Below are 18412 nucleotides of genomic sequence, written 5' to 3'. Positions count from 1 at the left end.
AAAATTTTCTCAGAGGCACTTCATTTAAAAACAGAATTACGTTTCATTATTCCGCTTGCCCATTCAATTGTATTTAGTGAATTCGCCGTTAGTTCTATCGTCACCATCACCATCGTCCGTTTGTTCAATGAATACGGATGGCAATATTAACTTGTACGGCAGCACAATGAGCTCACCGATGTCATCGGGCGGTAATATGTCGCCGATATCCAACAGTATGTCTCCCGCATCAACACAGAGTGACAGCAGCAGCGCGTACAATTTTCAACATTTGCAAATCTCATCCAATTCGAACGGTAAAAAATCATTGCATTCATTACCCATTTTTTTTCGACTTCAGTTTTTGTTAAATGATTTAAATCCGAATTTATAGAGTACTTTGTGACTTCAATGAACACAAGGATGGATGAACCATTTTTGGAAATTGCCGAACAACCGATTGATAAATTCCGTTTTCGATATAAATCCGAAATGCACGGTACACACGGCATGTTGACGGGTCAACATTCAAAGAAGACATTTCCAACGGTTCGCCTTCGGAATTACAATGGCGAAGCGTTGATTCGATGCTCATTGTATCAGATAATGAAACCGGGCCATGAAATGCCGTTTCCACATTCACACAGTCTGGTCGTTCGTTGCGGAAACGAAGACAAAAAAGATCCACACGAATATATGGTCTCTCAGTTGCATGGATACAAAGCGACATTCCAAGGAATGGGAATTATTCATACGGCACGACGCTTCATCGAAGACGAACTGTACGAAAAACTGGTGACCAGAGCTAAATTTGAAGCTGGCCGAGAACTGACCAAACACGAACAAGACCAACTACGATCAAATGCTAAAAAACATTCCACCGATATGAATTTGAATCAGGTATCACTGTGCTTTGAGGCATTCGAACGCAACAATGGTAAATGGATGCGTTTGTGTGAGCCCATTTTCTCAACGCCAATCAACAATTTAAGTAAGTCGATTGAAATGCAAAGCAAGTTTTCGATTTTTAACAGAAATATTTCATTTTTTGCAATAGAAAGTGCATTAACCGGTGAATTGAAAATAAGCCGCATGAGCACGGTTGTTGGCAGTGCGGCTGGAAATGATGATCTTTTCATGTTTGTTGAGAAAGTCGGAAAAAGTAAGAAAAAAAAAAACATTTTTCCAAATATTGCTGGTAATAACAGAACATTTGTTTTTTTCTTTTTGGAAAATAAGAAAACATCAAAGTTCGATTCTTTGAACTGGATGATGATCAGGTGATTTGGGAGGATTGGGGCAAATTCACCGAAGCCGATGTTCACCATCAATATGCGATCGCCTTAAAAACACCACCGTATCGCAAAACTAACATTGACGAAAGTGTAAGAACAATTTTAAAAGAACTTGTAGCTTTTTAACGCTTACCTCATTCATAAGTCATTCTGGTAACATGAATTAACAGGTAAAAGTCTTCATACAACTTTATCGGCCGGGAGATGAAGCGATAAGCGAACCAGTCGAATTCAGATACAAACCGTGCCACAATTTGAACAACAATCGGAAACGTCCCCGTGTTGCTTCGTACTATGATTCCGACATTCCGGTCGTTGTGACGGAAAATACATTTGTTCGTACTGCACCCGATAGCTATGTGCCACAAAGTGATAACATGTCCGATGACAGTGATATTGAGCAAATGTTTCCCGATTTGTTCACCGACAGCCTTGCACTCAATCCCGAAGGTGTGTAAACCCGTTGACTATTTTGCTTAAAATTTAAAATCCTTTTGATTTTGTCATCCCAATGATGAATTTCTGACCATCTTCTTCAAACATTTTCATAACCAATTCACAGATTTCAATTCGCTATTGCATACATTGGATGAAAATAATGAATTTGATAAGTTGGCCAAAGATTCGGTTAGCACTGACGACGATCATCCGCAGTCATTTTCAAGGGAAGAGAAATGGATTTCACAATTTCTGGACAAAGTTGAACCGTTGCTCAAATTCAGCGATAGCATGGACCGTTCAAAAATCGCCCGCAAATTCTTCGATTTCATTTTCCACAAAGCGTCTTTCGGCGGCGATAGTATGGTGCACGTGTGCGTAAAAAGTGATGATCTCCGGCTAATGGATCGTTTATGGGATGTTATGCATAAATTCCAATTGTATGATTTATTAAATCTTCGAAACTACAACAAGGAAACGTGTTTACACTTGGCCAGTGCAATGAATCGGCCGAAATTACTCGAAGAAGCCATCAAGTATGGAGCTGATGTGAATGCCATGGATGCAGACGGCAATACAGCGTTGCATGTGGCCATTCAAGAGAAAAATGACGAATGTACCGCTACCATACTGACTGCAGACGTAGACAAATGGGAAAAAGTAGTGGACATCGATTTGAGCGTACTCAATGATAACGGTTACACGCCGTTGCATTTGGCATCGATGAACAATAATTTGAAGGTTGTTAAAATGTTAGACTTGAAAGCAGCACAAACGAAAAAACCGATCTTTGAAGATGTCGAAGGAAAGCATGGCAATAATACATTGCACATTGCAATCGAGTCAGAGGCTCGCGAATTGGCCGAATATTTGATACAAAACCAATGCATCAATCCATCGAAAACGAACAAATCCGGTCACACTGCATTGTATTTGGCGCGCGTTGCAAAAGCCACTGATTTGGTGAATTTGATGCAGCGACACAGTCTGATCGATGACGAACATTATATGGACGACGACGATGATGCCAGCTCAAAAGACTCCTTTGAATCACAGGAAACGAGCAAAAAAACCGAGGTAAGCTATCGAAATTCGGAAATTCCGAAGAAATTCGAAGAACTAAGAATTGTTTTGTTAACTATTTTAAATTTTTTTCTTCTTTCTAGACAAGAAAATTGTCCGCAATAACGAAAAAGGTGGCAGAATCGAGCAAAGTGGATCGTAGCGTAGACGAAAAGAAATTTGACGACATTTGCTTCACCGAATTGAGCGCCATATTCAACAAGAATACCAAGTGGAAATCCATTGCAACGGTTTTGGGCTATCAAGACTATGTGGCAAACTGGCAAAAACTACGCAATCCAACCAAAGTTTTACTCACGTTCACCGAGGTAATTGCATTTAGTTACCCAGTTTAATTCCGCTCTTTTCCTTTCTTCATTTATATTGAGATTCGATTTTGGTTTCAGTCACTGAAAGTGCCGAAGGACACGCTCGCTGATATCTTTGCTGAACTTGGTGAAAAACGTGCCGTCGACTGTATACATGAATGGAAGCGGCGAGTTTAACGCAGCATACTTATCGCAACATTCCACATAGATATAGTGCGACGGAATTTCGTCGATATTATTGTTGTTGTCATCACGTCGATGTTTTTTTAAATTTCATTTCTTATAAAATTCCCCATCGGGTAATCTTAAGTAGATAAGGTTTAAGGGAAACCACCATTTTCAATGTATACCTTTTTTTATATACTTTATTCGAACTACAAAAATGTTTTTTTTTATTCATTCTTTTTACATCGCATTTATTGTTCTCACCTTAAAACTAATTGAACTAAAAAATAAAACAAACATATCTAGATGATGCATTTTTATTGGTTCTACGCTTTAGTTCTGAGTTACTTGTGTGTTTTTTTTACTTCTTTCTTTCTTTCTTTGACAATTGATAGGTTCTTCCCTAGAAAAAAAACCCACCGGTGATCGATTGACCGCTTTTGCTTGAAATAATGAATATGTTTTACTTTGAAATAATGAATATGTTTTTCTCGAATGTTTCTTTTTTATTTTGTTCAAGAAAAAATGAATGCTACTCGTTGAAAGTTCATTGAATTTTGAACCGAAGTCATACAATTTGTTGTTTGTTTTTTTTTCTACTAAATTTAATTACAGCGATCTATAATATTGAAGTGTTTTGATATCAGTCTTCAATTGTAAGCATTCAGCCGTAAGAATACCACGAATTGCTTTTTCTTCTTTTTCAACATCATTCTTCATCGTCTCAAATGAGCCTCTTGCTTTTGCTAAATTTGCGAAAAAGCCATTTGGTAACTGAATGCACTCGACGGTTTGTGTTTCTGTGCATTTGAATTGAGACCATATTAAGAAACTCAATCACTATCATTGTGTTCGTTTACAACGAACCCAATCACTAAACGTGGATAATATTTGGCAAAAAGGAATTTTACTTTGAACAATAGTACACACGAACAGTCGATCGTTGGAACGAAACCAAAAGCTAATTTGTTGGGACAAACATATAGAACATCGTTATGAAATGTAAAAAAATGTGTGCAGCTTCTATATAAAAAAAGAGCCAATCCATTGTCCAATTCGTGGGATTGTGAATAAAATTTGCCAAAATTTCTAATTTTTCATTTTTTTCAACTTCTATTGAGTGGCGCTTCGGATGCAAAATGAATCAACAAAATTGAACATAATGCTATTTCATGCATCAAGCATTTGATTCGTTTAAATTCATGGTCCCAAACAGTTGTGATTTATATAATAAGTACCACAGTCCTAAAGTTGACGAACTTAGAACTAAATGCATTTTATAAAACCGATTAATGAAGGATTTTGATGTTATTGATTCATATTTTACAGAACAAAAATAAATTGAATATTTGTGTAAAATATAGAATTATATATCATCAGTCATTTCATTTCAATTCGATCCCGAAATTCGGATTTTTCTCATTATTTTTTGTTTCAACTCATTTTCACAGTGTTTTTTTTCTTCTCTATCTCTGTTCATATTGTTTTGTTTCTTCTCTTGTGTGTGTGTAATTTTTTTTCTCGTCTATTCCGTTCTGTATGTAAAAGGGTAATTGCGTTTATTGCATATTAAATATCATGTTTTCAATAATTGAATGTAACTATTTATTCATTTATTTGCTTTTTATTTCTTTTCATAATTTTTGGCTACATGTTTTTTTTTAAATTTTTTTTTGTAATAGGTTGTATTTGAAATCTTTCACATTTTATTTTGACGCTTTCATGAGAACACTTAAATTAAATGAAAAGAATAATGGAATTTAAACAAAAAAAGAAAAGATTAAAAGGAAAATAATAATCTAGGGGGGAAACAATTATCGTGATTTTCTGTTTGTTTCTTTCTTTCTCTTTCTCGGGATTGCTTCGTTTATTGTGATGAAAGCGGTTCACTAGGTATTGAAGGCTCTTCATTACCTGTCAGTTTTGTGTGTTTGTATTTTGAAAACGGGAGAGTGTGTTTAGTTCGGAGAGGCGGAAAAATAAAAACCGAAAATAAAATTGAAAAAAAAAAGAGAATTTACTCGTAAGTAATTAGCAATCTGTGTGTGGAAAAGTCGTAGTCGGACGAAGCTAAAAACCTTCACATACTTGTATTCTTTTCGTCGGTATCCAAATATAAACTAATGCTATCTTGCGATACTTCGCTTTCATCACCTTCGCCTTTGTAACTGATACCGCCATCCGTGCAATTCATGTCGACTGTGGACGCCGTGGATAGGGTTGAGATGTTTGTGTTGCTGGTTGATGATTCGCTCAAATTTCGCGTCGCATCATTATTTTCGTCTTCGTTTGACGGTAAATCACAAGATAATGCAACGTCTCGCACATCAGGATCGCTATCGCTTTGCATTTTACGCAATATTATGACAGTCACTTTGTATCGCTGTGTGTCGATGTGCTGCTTCGACAACACCAATGCAAAACACCGTGCAATAGTCATTCGAATATTTGGTACTGGATCCTTCACCAATTGGCAAGCAATATTGAACAAACGATCATTGAATACGTCTGGATACAAGGGCGTCTCCTGTGCCATCTGTGTTGTAAAACGAGAGAAATTCGGAATCCAAAAAGTTATAATTTATTACACATTTGCGTTTCGGGTGGAAATTCCACCGTGGAATTGAAAGCGTATTCAAGATAAAAGCAGTAAAATACATACCCATTGATGGCAAATTTCGCTGAAAATCTGCCGGTGGCGCCAGTTTGAATTTGAACCAAAGTGCTTCGATAAGAATGTGCAAATGACATCGCATTCATCAGCGTTCAATTTCTTGCAAATTTCAACCATCTGTAAGAATGAAATGGAAAATGATGAGTAACTTCATTTCGATATCTGTTTTTTCGTTTTATTAGGCCAACTATGGATTGCGTTCGTATTTACCGTTTCTAAAGCAAGTTTACGAATACTATTAACACGATCACGTAGCAATTTGATGGTGATTCCGATTAGATTGAGCTTATGCGTCAGCCATGCCAGTTCACCGAATGATTTGACCAAAATTAGAATTTGTTGAGCGAATTCTTCGCGGAATCGCCATCCGGCTTCATAAAATTCACCTAGGCAGTTTGATAGGGCGGCCACAATTATATCATATCGTGGCCGATCGATCACGGTCAGGAAATTCGGTAAATTTTTCAATGCAACCACCTTCACCTTATCTTGATCTTCGAAAAATCGCAAATACACGGGCACTAGATCTTGTGTGGCCAACTTTCGACCGATGATCAATGCAATTTGATAAATGGACGATGCCATTGTTTTTCGAATGTCATCGATGCCATGATTACATAACAACTGCAACAGACTGCACATGACGGGCCAATTTTTTCTTCCTAGTGTTAAGACAACAGCCGGAAAATGATATGCGCAATAATAATTAACTACAGGACTGTCCTGAGAGTGAGCTAATGACACGAAATATTTTATAAGTTCGGCTGGCACGATTTTTGGCTGATAATTGATCAATTTCACACGATCGAATCGTCTGAGCTCCAACTCTTCCTCCAGTTGTATCCTCATTTCTGTTCAGAAGCAAAACAGTGGAAAATGGGTTAGAAAAATTTTTCAGTGGATTTAGGTGGAAATAAATTCTTACTTTTTTCTTCGGGTTCTAAAAGGATATCCATGTCGACTGGTATATCGGGACTAATGTACCAGTATTGGTGTGAATTAAATTCTTTGAAGACCTCCTCATCATCGTCGTCTTCAGCGGTTTTGGTTGTTGGTCCCAATGAATTGTTTAAATTCGAATTGATGTCGGAATCGTCATCGTCCAGTCCCATGTTTGTGAATGATTGATCAAGGTCTTCGTAGTCCTTGCTGCTGTTGAAATTGTGCTCATCATCATCGGTATCATCGTAGTCGTCCAATTGCATTGTATTGATGCGATTCATAAATGTTTCGGTATTTTTCAATATATCAAAATCGTTGCCGGTCGCATCGTCATCGTCTGGAATACTGCTGAAACCGCTTGATTCACTGAATCGTGCTGCACGTGACTCTCGTTTATTGTTGGCCGCCGTGAATCCATCATAAGCGCCATCCTCATCGGCTGGCTTAAAATTTAAATTGATATCCGACGTGTTGTTCACCTTATTGTTTTCGTTATCGGTCTCGTTACTGTGTAAACTATTGCTAAGATTTGAGTTAACAGCCGATGAAAAGTCTATCGATGATGGTGCATTTTCAATGCTTGGGGTGTCCGGTTCCGGATTGCCAATGGCTGGCGGTGGTGGTGGTGGCGGTAACGATTGATAACTGTTTGTGCCTCGATCATCTTGTGTCGATGTTTGCATATACGAAACGGCATTTTGACGCGGTATTTTCGCTTTAATGGTAAACTTGCGGGTGTTATCCTCCTCCTGCTTTTCCATCGCTTTTCGCACAATCATCGGAAAATCACGTGGCGTATTTTTGCGCAAATGATGATACTCATTGATTGGTTCCATTATTGGGCTGGCCAAATCGAAATGACCGCCACGTGGAATGCGCTGATGGCTGTGCCCATTGTTATGCTCACTTTGAATGATAAACGTATCTAGCAAATTGGTGATGGACAATGAAAATCCATGGTTGTCGTAGTTTCGAAAGGAAAGTGCATTGTGAAATGTTTCTGGTAAGGAGAAATGGGGATTCTCATTAGATGACTCGCGTGACACCTTGACAATAGCATCGAAATCAATTTTGTTATTGAATTGTTTCTGTTGTTGCACAAAGTTCTTTGGATATTCGGGCGCTGTTGCCGATTTCTCGAACCAACTTTCGTATGACTCATAATTACTTAGAATTTCAGTTTGGGAATGTTGTCTAAACGATGTAAAAAAGAGAATGGGTAGATATTGGTATCAGAGATGGACACATTACAATTCCGGACGGTGGGGAGGATGATATTTTGACCAGTTGATTAAACAAAAAAAAAAACGGTTATATGAATGAGCCGAAAAATACACTTACTTATAGTCTGCATCTGCAGGATTTGGTATATAGAGATCGCCGTTCGGGCGATATGCAACGCCTAAAATACACTTTTTCGCAAATGAAGAGATAAACAATCCCAAACTCTCTGATGCTGCCCGATAAACCCATCTGCATGAATCGTTCATTAATTTGTAGAAGGCCGGGCACAATTTGTCCCGTCGAAATGGATGCGAACACAACAATGCGATAATGCGAATTGAATCAGCCGCTGCTTTGCGTACATCCCACACCTTGTCTTCGCAAAGTCTCAAAAATGCTGGAATCTATTTTATTGTGTTTGTGAGAGAAAAAAAATGGACCGAAAATTGGCTTGGTGTTAGCGTTCTTCCTTTCTCTTCTTCTTCTTTTTCTTTTTGATTTGTTGCAAGGGTGAACTTGAACAATTTGAAAATAATCAATAAGGCGTACCAAATGCTTCTCCGACACGTCGACTCCCATCACTTTGCACAGGTGTGGACAGAATACGGCACACATTTTTCGAACCTCGTAGTTTTCGTTTGTGCATAACTCTAAAAACTTATCTAAAAAATATTCACGGGTTTTCTCGGCGCCAATGATTGGTGCAAGCAGAGCCATTATCTGGAAAAAACACCATCCAAAACAAAAAGAAAAAGAACGTTATACAAATCAAAAAAAACCACTTCAAACAAACGGTTTTTCGCTTAAAATAAAATAAGATAAAGGTTAGAACTAGAATGCGGCAAAGAAAGTGAATGAAAATATGTGGTTTAGTATTTTATTCATGTTGTTGCTACTCAAACTGTCGATTGATGCAATTGCTAAAAGTCTAAGCTCATCAAAGCTGGCTGTGATATGAATATCCATGAAAAACATTTCACAACCACTTTGTGAGATTTAGACATTTGCAAACCGTTTGATTTCTCCTATATTTCATACGGAGCTTGTGTGTAGTTCACTCTTTTCGAAGTGAAATGAATCTATTGAAAATAATGTGAAATTCATACGACGAACAAATATTTAGCCAATTTCAAATAGAAAATCGTAAATTCGAGAGAAAAAGAGAGAAAGAATCGTACCGCTCTTCAAAGCTGGCTGTGATATGGATATCAAAATGCAACAAGTCACAGCCACTTTGAAAGGCAGCACAATCCTCCATTTCGCATTGCATTTTTCAGTGGAATAGTCATGGCGGAGGAATGACCGTATGCATTTATGATTCGAAAATGCAAATTGCATGGAGACAAAGAAGATAGAAATTACGAATGGGTAAAATATGGAAACGAAAAAACGAATGGCAACACAAAACCAAAGGAACAACAAAAACGAAAAAGAGATCTGCCATCAAACTCGTCAAAATGGCTGTGATATGAACATCTAAATAGCATGGCACAACCATTTTGTCGAACTGATAACAGAAATATGATTTTAGAGATGGACACCATTTTCCATGGATTGCTTCGATTGAGTATGTTTGTTTGTTTATTTGTTCGTATATGTGTGTGTGTGTTTGTGTGTGTGTGTGTGTGTGCACGCCTGTACACACGTTTTTTTGCTTGCTGCTGCTGCTGCTGAAAAAAATGTTATAGATGCATTGATTTTATTTGTTTTTGATATACTTGCATAAATAATAACAATAAAAACGAATCCTTCGATGGTATTATTTCCAACTAAGCTCATCAAATGGCTGTGATATGACCCAATTAAAAATAGCATTTCACAGTCAGTTTGAGAGGTTAGTCAGAAATTAGCATTCTGTTATTGGTTGTTGTTTTGATGAAAATCGGTGTGGTTCCCACATACGCATACACACCACCATAATGACACCTGAAAATTCACTGCATTTTTGAGTTTTATTCTGCTGTGTACGCATCATCCTCTTCTGATGCTGTGCGCTTGAACTGGACATTTGTATTCTGAACGCGCGCGCACACAACGACAAACGTGCGAGCGAGCCAACGAGCGGGCGAATGAGAGATGCTTAGCAAAAATATGTTTTGCTCATCAAAGCTGGCTGTGATAGAAATTATTCAACACTAATACAGCCAAATTTGATGCCAACACACATTTTTTGGTCAACCGTTAGTGGTCAAAATGCCAACACCAGGCCGCGCGATGTAAACGTACTCGAAGTAAACGTATGCCGATATAAAATATTTTGTACTTCACATTTGTTTGTTGTTGTTTTTATTTGATTTGTATCTCATATTAATTTTCGATGTTGTTATTCCACCAACACAATTCGGATTAAATTGATGTGTTGTTTGAATCAGGAGCGAAATTCACTTTATATCCGATTTTTTTTTCTTCATTTAAATCGGAAATAAAATGATCATTTCTGAGAGTATGTGCTGCTTCCTCATTTTTATGTTGAATTCGACGTAAAAAGCAAAATTACTTTCAAACTTAAGATCTATTTCATGCGCATGTGAGTGATAAAAATACTTAAAACATAGATAAAAACCAATAGTGGCAATGGAAAATGGAATAATCAATTTGGTTTTTAATACGTACCACAAATGCATCTGGATGCCGCTCCCTGACTACATCCTCTGGCAAACCTTCCAGATTAAGTAACTGAACACTTGTCGGACACACGAACTCTTCGATCCGTGCAGCGCTCAAGTATTTTTTCAATAAGAGAACTTTAATCGAAGCAAAGGCCGACTCTCTAACCTATAGAAATTGAATGGATAAACGAATAACAATTAACCACCGATAACATCGAAATTGTTTGTTAATTACAAAAACAGAATCGGAAAAAATCACGTTTTTGATAGCCATTTAAATTAATAAATTGCTTGAATCAATCGCATTTATCGACCATTTTATCATAAAATATTTTATGATCTCATTCTCATCGTGTACTCACCATGTTCTCTTCATTCTTCAAGAATCGCAGCACTATTTCGAGCATACGATCGAAAAGGAAATATTCCAATTCCGGATTGCCTATTTCAATGCATCTCGCAAAAATGTCAGGTATAACTTGAACTAGCGCTGCCCGCACCGATGTATCTGCAAAATTGAACCAAAAGCGCACGATATTAATTAATTTTGTAATTTCTTCAATTTTATTGAATTATCTTCTGCATATATTTCTCGCTATTTGAACTAACAAATGAATACAAAGAGCTCAACAGATTGAACGGGTCATTCACGGTTGGTGCATGCTTTAATTTCAGTGATAGCACCTGTGTGAAAAAGCACCGAACTTTGTGTGAAAATCAGAATCGAACGCTTTAAAAGACAGGCTGGGCTTTCACTTTTACGCCCTCATACACAATTCATAAATCAATAACCATTTAGAAAGATGTTTAATTTTGTTTGATGCAATTGAACATTGCATAAAATCCAATTCAACATAATGCGATATATCTCAAGTGAATGTATAATTGAAAGGCAGCATACAAAGTCTTGATGTAACGGCATGTTTTCATGGAATGAATGATTTGGCTGTCATCCTGTGCTACGTTTCTCACGCGAAATATGCGTTTAATATCCGAATTTTGTTGATAATAATGTGAAGTTTGTATTTTGAAAGATTTTTCGACTACATTTCATTTCCATAGTGTTCTGTGTGTGTGGAATGAAGACGGCTCTCTCACTCTGTTTCTCTCTCTCTCTCTCTCTATCTCCGTCTTTGCTCCATAATTCGGGAATATTACCGTCTGAACAATGTTGGAAATTGCTTGACAAAAACGCGACACAAACAAATAAACAAAAACATTCCGATAAATGTGCCCTGCCAGAGCACAAGCACAAGCACCGCCGAGACAAAGATATGAATGATGCAAATACACCGACTCGGAGTTATGCCACTGAATGTGATAAATTTCTTTGACTACCATGGCGCGGCAATAATGACGACGTCGACACACCCAAACGTGCACATAGAGATATATAGCGAACGAGCGAGCGAGAAAGAGAGAGAGAGAAAGAGCGAGCGAGCGTACGAGATGTGTGTGGATTGTGGAGTGTGCATGCCCTGCTCTTTATTAATGTATTGCACGAGTATCAATGTTAAGAAGGTTGCTTGTTTGATAACGTACGAACGGAATGGAATGGAATGTTGTATCTCGTTTGTATTGCATTGTATTGGAAGCGAGAGAGATAGAAAACGAATAAGAAGAAGAAGAAGAATACAAAAAAAGTATAGAATTTCTTGCTTCTTGCCATCACTTCTGTGAAAGAATATGACTTCGCGTTAGCATGACTTGGCTTTCATGACGAAAACAAACAAAATGTTCTTTTTTTCCCGTTTTTGTGGCATACATATTTATATATCTGTATTTAACTTTGACTTTGTCGCATCTCCGATGCACACAACATACACACTTTTCATACCCATTCCGATATATTCTTGAGCGGTCGTTTGAAGTCAAAAACATTTGGATACTCTCTGGAACTTGAAGGCACACCATAATGATACCACCATTCTTTGAACCCATGTCTTATTATTACCGAGAATCGAATCAGATAGACGGAGAGAGAGTGAGCAAGCGAACGAACGAACGAGAGTAAGAGAGATTAAGACAGGGAGGAGGACGTTTGAATAAATTTTCAACAAATTTGTGAAAATTTCACTGTAATCTTGTCACTCGTTTTTGCGAAAACTCAACTAACCATGCCAGGCTCAGCAGGCATTCTATGTTATGTTTCCGTATTTTTTCTTCATTTCTTTTATTCTCATCCATTTCGAGTCTTCATTCGAAATGAAAAATCCTCATTCGCGTGAGCCTCTATTTATCGTTGCAATTGTGTTGTTGGCAATATTTTCTTACAATTTTAACTGCGAAAATTGGTAATAAATAAGTGATTTGAGCTATTTATGATTCTTACATATTCACTTCACACCCATTTTCTAGTCTAACGAACTGACAAATCAACCAATCCTTTGCATTTAACGATCTGACTTTCAATACTGGACGCATACTCAGCGATGGCATTTTACAGAGTTTCTTTTGTGATTACGGTGATTCTTCGCTTTTTTCTTCTTCTTTTCTCTTGGTTTTCTTTTCCTGCCGAAAAGAATTCCGCACACTGAACAATCGAAAATCACATTGAACTATCGTTAAAATGATAAACTTGCACCGGAAATACAATGAATTCGAAAAGAGGAAAAACCGTTTTCCGTTTGATGAAAACACACACAAAAATGCGATGATACGTTGACAAAACTGAAAAATCTACTGCTTCTCCCGTACAGAAAATGAATCGACGAATATTACTGTTCGAGAATGCTAAGCAATGGTATTTTTGCTGTGTGTTTCTTTATCTCTCTTTTTCTCCAAGCGCACTTCCATTTCTCACTCACTTTCGCGCCTCTCTTCCTTTTTTTTCCAACTTTTCCATAATTCCTTATTCGCTCGCTTTTTTCTATTTTTTTCTTTTTTCATTCGCGCTTCCTCTCTTTCGCTCTCTGTCTCTCGGTGTGTTCTTTTCTCAACATTTGGGGAGAAAATTGTGTATATATACAAAACACACAGCGAGTGTAGCAAGCGAAATGAGAGAGAGAAAGAGAGCGTGTGTGTTTGCGAAAGTAAACGCAAAACGGTCTGAAAACGGCGCGCAATCTATACATGTATTTTAAGGGATCGTCCTGAAAATGTCACTGTATTGGTGTGCATATTTGAGAATGTGAATACGCTGGCTACGTGCCTCTCGACATCGTGCGTACTAGTTCGATGCCTCTTCTGGATCGAAGCTGAATGAATAAGCAATACAAACATGCATCAAATTTTCGTGGATGGATGATATACATCATCTACAACAACACAACGACGGGCTCTTAGAGACGGAATTTTTGCGCGCGTTCCGTTTCCAAGCTCATTGCTGTGCATGTATAAGTGCGGATGTGTACTACAAACAGACACACCGATACACATACGCGCTGCATACATACGCATTGAGTGTGAATATGTTCGTTACAACGGTTGGGCTCGTTAGGATATACGAAATATGCGAGATAGAGATAAAACAAACGCCTGCTAAATATGCCTAATTTTTCATACATTCATCCAATTCCCTTTGGTCGTTTTCAGTTTTACTAGAAAAGCAAAAGAACGCCACCGAATGAAACTCTCCCTGAAAAATCATTCAATTGATCCGACCGAGCATATTTCTGCATTTGGTGGTGGTTTCCCTATTCGATTGGAAAAAAAGGACGACAACAACAACCACCACACCACGCTGAAATGAATTTGATAAATGAACGCCGCACCAATTCAGTTCAATTTTCAACAGCATTTCCCTTCAATTGATATCTAATTGTATCACGATAATTTCGGAAGTACGGTTTTCAAGGTGCGACTGATGCGATGCCAAACAAATTGAAATTAAATGTGTATGAAAATGTCATTGTATTCCCTTCAACTCGTGTCGCTCCGCGTGCATGTATTCGGTACGAATTTTTTTTTTTAAATATCGAAATGTGCGAGTAAGAGTGAGCGGGCGATAGAACGAAGCGAAACGAGAGAAAGAGAGTCACTGAAGCGTTGCTGCGCATTTCAATGGTTTTGGTATATTGCAACTACCACCGATAAAAAGACACTACACCCTAAATTTAGGGACAGCGCGCGCGCAAACAACCTCTCACACAAGTCCCTTCGGTGTTTCGACAGTTTGTGTATGTTGCGAATGCTCCTGTGAAATGATTCCAACGACTCGAATGGAAAATTAACCGTTTTCCAAAAGGAAACTTCTTCTTGCTCCTACAATATTTTTCAATCGATCCAGTTGTCATTGCTGCTGCTGAATACACCCGAAAGACAACGGGAGATGTACATGTTAACCGTGTACAAATGTCGTAGTAAAGATCACGTACGAAGACTAATCAACATTTTCCCTTCTCTCTCTCTCTCTCTCTCTCTCTATCCCACTCACTCTTTTATTTCTTCATCGAAACCATTGCGAGAGATGATTTATAGCAAATTTCCATCGTTTCAAGTAGAAAAACTTTTCGGCGAAAAATTTATACGTTTCCGCAAATAAAAATAAAGAACAGCGTATGAAGTAAAAAAGAAGAAGAAGAAATCTAGTCAAAACACGCATATATAAACGTACAATCGTTTTGTTCGTCTTCAGTTCCAATTTGTGTTCACAGTTTTCGGAGGAAATTCGGTGTTTTCTTCGTTCGGGATTTGCATGATATTTCGCTCGTGCCAGCTGAGGATCTCGTCAAGACAATTTTTCACTCAAAACCGACTAATGTACTTCAATTTTTGGTATTGGGGTTGTTAGCGTGGTCTATTGTTAGCGCCCCCGACAGTGGGGAATACTAATCGCATTTTGTAATTTGTATTTGCGCTGCAAAATGCATTCTCGGTTGATTCGCATATAAATGATCTATGGTGGCAGCGTGCGTTGCAATGAAGAATATTTGCGATGACAGATACATCATCGATACGTCAATAAATCATAGGGAACATACGTTTAAACATAGTGGGAGCGAGAGAGAGAGAGAGAGAGAGAGAGAGAGAGAGAAAGACTACAGTTGCTGAGATGAGCATGGTGAGCCGGAGAAAAAGAGCAGAGATGGTTCGTAGGTCGCGCGCGTTTTGCCGTTTGTTCCGTGAAAATGACAGAAATTTTGAGTACCATCGCAGAATAATAATAAAAGCTATTGTGAAAATGAAAATGAAGCATACGGTATGGCCAGGCGAGAAAATGCATCAGCCATAAATTTTTATTTGCGTACAATATGTGCGATGTGCGTGAATTACGAATAAATTTGATTTGATTGCTAGCAGGTAAATGGATTGACAACGACACGAGAACACGATATAATAATATTAATAACGTTGCTGCCGAGTCAATGGCACATACTATTTGCTTTTTGTGACTCTTTTTTCGCTCCTCTCTCTCTCTCTCCCTCTCTCTCTCTCTCTCTCTCTCCCATTCCCGCCCGTTTTCTTGACTTGAATAGATTGCCGTTATAATGTTGGATTCTTTAAATATTTTTTGTGTTATTGCTTCGCGTCTTATTCGATATTTTCGTTGAATTTGTAATGAATCTGTGCTGGTTGTTTTTTCTCCAGTGATTTGTGTTCTTTTTTCTGCTTGCAACAATTTTGCTGTAGATCAAATAGTAGAACTATACATATCTCCAAGCCAACGCTTCGAGAACTGTGGTGTGGCTGCCACAACTCACCGTTTAATATAATACGCACGCACACACATTGATGTCTGAGCAATTGGTGCAAAGTCGGCATCTGAACGAACAGACTCAGTTAAATGGGCAATAATGTATCCGTTTTAGTCAATATTGAATTCATTTTCTCTGCACTTGGTCAATTTTCTGACAAATATTGCTCATTCTTTTCGGTTTTTGCATCCATTTTTTTCCCTCCTTGAAAATGAGATGATGATCGGATTGTGAACAATGAAAGCGACAGCGAAATTTCAGTTGAAATCCATTAAAATTTAGGAGTGAATGACACGAGCCTAAAAATAAATGCGCACATCAAAACATTTATTTTTGAGCATGGGGAACCTATTCAAGCGTCTTTTTTTTCGTTTCGGCTTATTCTCTCCCCACCGTGTGTCTCACTTTTTGCTTAGAAAATGATCGGCCAGACACGTCTGTTGGACATTTTTTACAGTGTCGCGCGCCAGCGAGCAATGTCTCAAATGAAATGACTTTACCGTGTGTATTTATATTTAACTGGACGATCTATGCATATTTTATCTTGGAAATAAATGTCGATAAAGCGTTTCTTTTTTATAAACGTAAAATCTATTTGGCCCATTCACTCTCTCTCTCTACGTCACATTTAATCATCGCACGCGCCGAATTGTTTACGATAAATAACTTTCAATTCGCAACTTACCTCAGTGCAATTTATATAAGTCAAGTCTATTTTAATTCATTCATGAGTGTGAGTGTGTCTGACGTCAGAACAAAAGCAGTGCTCATGTCCAAACGACCAATTTGAATGCATATGGCTTCTTGGTTAAAATGTGAAAATAAAAACGATTAACGATTTATATAGGCTTTTTTGTCGGTCGGTTTGTTTTTGGGGGAGCTTTCAAAATAACGTGTTTGCAGGTAAACCCAAATGGCATCTATGGATCCCGAGGAAAGTGAGCTGCAAAACCAAAATGGTTAACGTGGTCAATGGCGAATGACAGAAACTGAATGTATATGGTTAAAAGTGATTCATTTGCTGTGGTGATTTCGTTTTTTTTTCGCTCTCTCTCTCTCTCTCTCTCTCTCTCTCGCGACAGAATCGTCATGCAAAAAATGCATTCCAATCAAGCGATTCACATTTCAACGCATTGATTTGCATCGAATTCAAAAGCCTAACTACGTAATTCAGCGTATTTGTTTCTGTTGTTGTCGCGGTTGTTGTTGTTATTATTCTTGTTTCTTTCCATTCCGAATAAATGCACCGGAAATGATTCATTGTATGATTGACGATCACTGACAAAAATTAACACATGAATTTAATTCGTTCGTTTGCACACGCAAAGAATCAACCAAAAAGTGTCATTTTCATGAATGTGGTGTGCTCGATTATGAGCATTACGAAAAGAAAAACAAAAAGTATATTCAAATTAGTCATCGAATCATTCATTCATTGGCTTGTTTGTATACTGTCGAAAACACTTCATTCGCACATCGATTTATTAAGTCAACAAATGAACAAAACGGCAAATGCATTTTACTTTTTATTATAATTTTGATTTTCTGTGTCACAGATGGATTTCGTTATGGGCGCACTTGAAACCTACGGCTTACCTTTTGTCTCCTTCCCTCTCTCGCTCCCTCACTCGCTCGCTCTTTCGTTGCAAATTTGTATTCGACTTTGATTAAATGGTGAAGTGATCGTAGGTATGTGTGGAGGTGCAAGTAAATGACGTTGCATTGCATACTCAAGTAAATTTTTTGCATGAAATCGTTTGCTCATTCACAATTTTTTTTTGTGAATGAACGCGCATACATAAAAATATGCATACACGCTTTGTGTGGTGAACATTCAAATATGCACAACAACGTTCGTTCGCTCACTCGATTTGATGTTGTTGTTGTTGGTTTTTTCTCACTCTACATGTGCTGTTGTCACCAACTAATACAAATACTTGGTGTTATTGACCAGACGGAGTCGTTTATGACAATATTATGTTGTTCATGTATGTTCTATGTTCGCTTGTGTAGTGTGTGTGTGTGTGTGTGTGTGTGTGTGTGTGTGTGTGTGTGTGTG

The 18412-nt window shown here is 37.8% G+C and overlaps 2 protein-coding genes across 5 annotated transcripts in view; one reads left to right on the top strand and one right to left on the bottom strand.

Annotated features, from left to right (window-relative positions):
- Positions 1–3573, top strand: part of LOC129579450 (nuclear factor NF-kappa-B p110 subunit) — a 5849-nt gene extending 2276 nt beyond the window's left edge. For both annotated transcript variants that reach the window (XM_055469538.1, XM_055469539.1), the window contains exons 2-9: positions 78–296; positions 374–970; positions 1037–1141; positions 1219–1364; positions 1445–1724; positions 1837–2789; positions 2879–3103; positions 3182–3573. In XM_055469538.1, the coding sequence (XP_055325513.1) occupies positions 78–296; positions 374–970; positions 1037–1141; positions 1219–1364; positions 1445–1724; positions 1837–2789; positions 2879–3103; positions 3182–3280 (2624 nt within the window). In that variant the 3' untranslated portion in view covers positions 3281–3573. The remainder of the gene's footprint in view (positions 1–77; positions 297–373; positions 971–1036; positions 1142–1218; positions 1365–1444; positions 1725–1836; positions 2790–2878; positions 3104–3181) is intronic.
- Positions 3574–4849: 1276 nt separating this feature from the next.
- LOC129579447 (serine/threonine-protein phosphatase 4 regulatory subunit 1-like) overlaps positions 4850–18412 on the bottom strand; it is a 55267-nt gene continuing 41704 nt past the window's right edge. For all 3 annotated transcript variants that reach the window (XM_055469528.1, XM_055469527.1, XM_055469529.1), the window contains 9 exons: positions 11080–11225; positions 10722–10883; positions 8658–8828; positions 8226–8512; positions 6868–8078; positions 6153–6793; positions 5931–6059; positions 5357–5804; positions 4850–5182 (listed from right to left, as the gene is read on the bottom strand). In XM_055469528.1, coding sequence (XP_055325503.1) covers positions 5136–5182; positions 5357–5804; positions 5931–6059; positions 6153–6793; positions 6868–8078; positions 8226–8512; positions 8658–8828; positions 10722–10883; positions 11080–11225 — 3242 coding nt within the window. In that variant the 3' untranslated portion in view covers positions 4850–5135. The remainder of the gene's footprint in view (positions 5183–5356; positions 5805–5930; positions 6060–6152; positions 6794–6867; positions 8079–8225; positions 8513–8657; positions 8829–10721; positions 10884–11079; positions 11226–18412) is intronic.

The sequence above is a fragment of the Sitodiplosis mosellana genome, unplaced genomic scaffold (assembly GCF_009176505.1).
Source record: "Sitodiplosis mosellana isolate CC-2019 unplaced genomic scaffold, AAFC_SMos_1.0 Smas_scaffold_6226, whole genome shotgun sequence".
Taxonomy (NCBI): Eukaryota; Metazoa; Arthropoda; class Insecta; order Diptera; family Cecidomyiidae; genus Sitodiplosis; species Sitodiplosis mosellana.
Note: the sequence above shows the minus strand (reverse complement) of the source record. Positions and strands in the feature narration are given on the sequence as shown.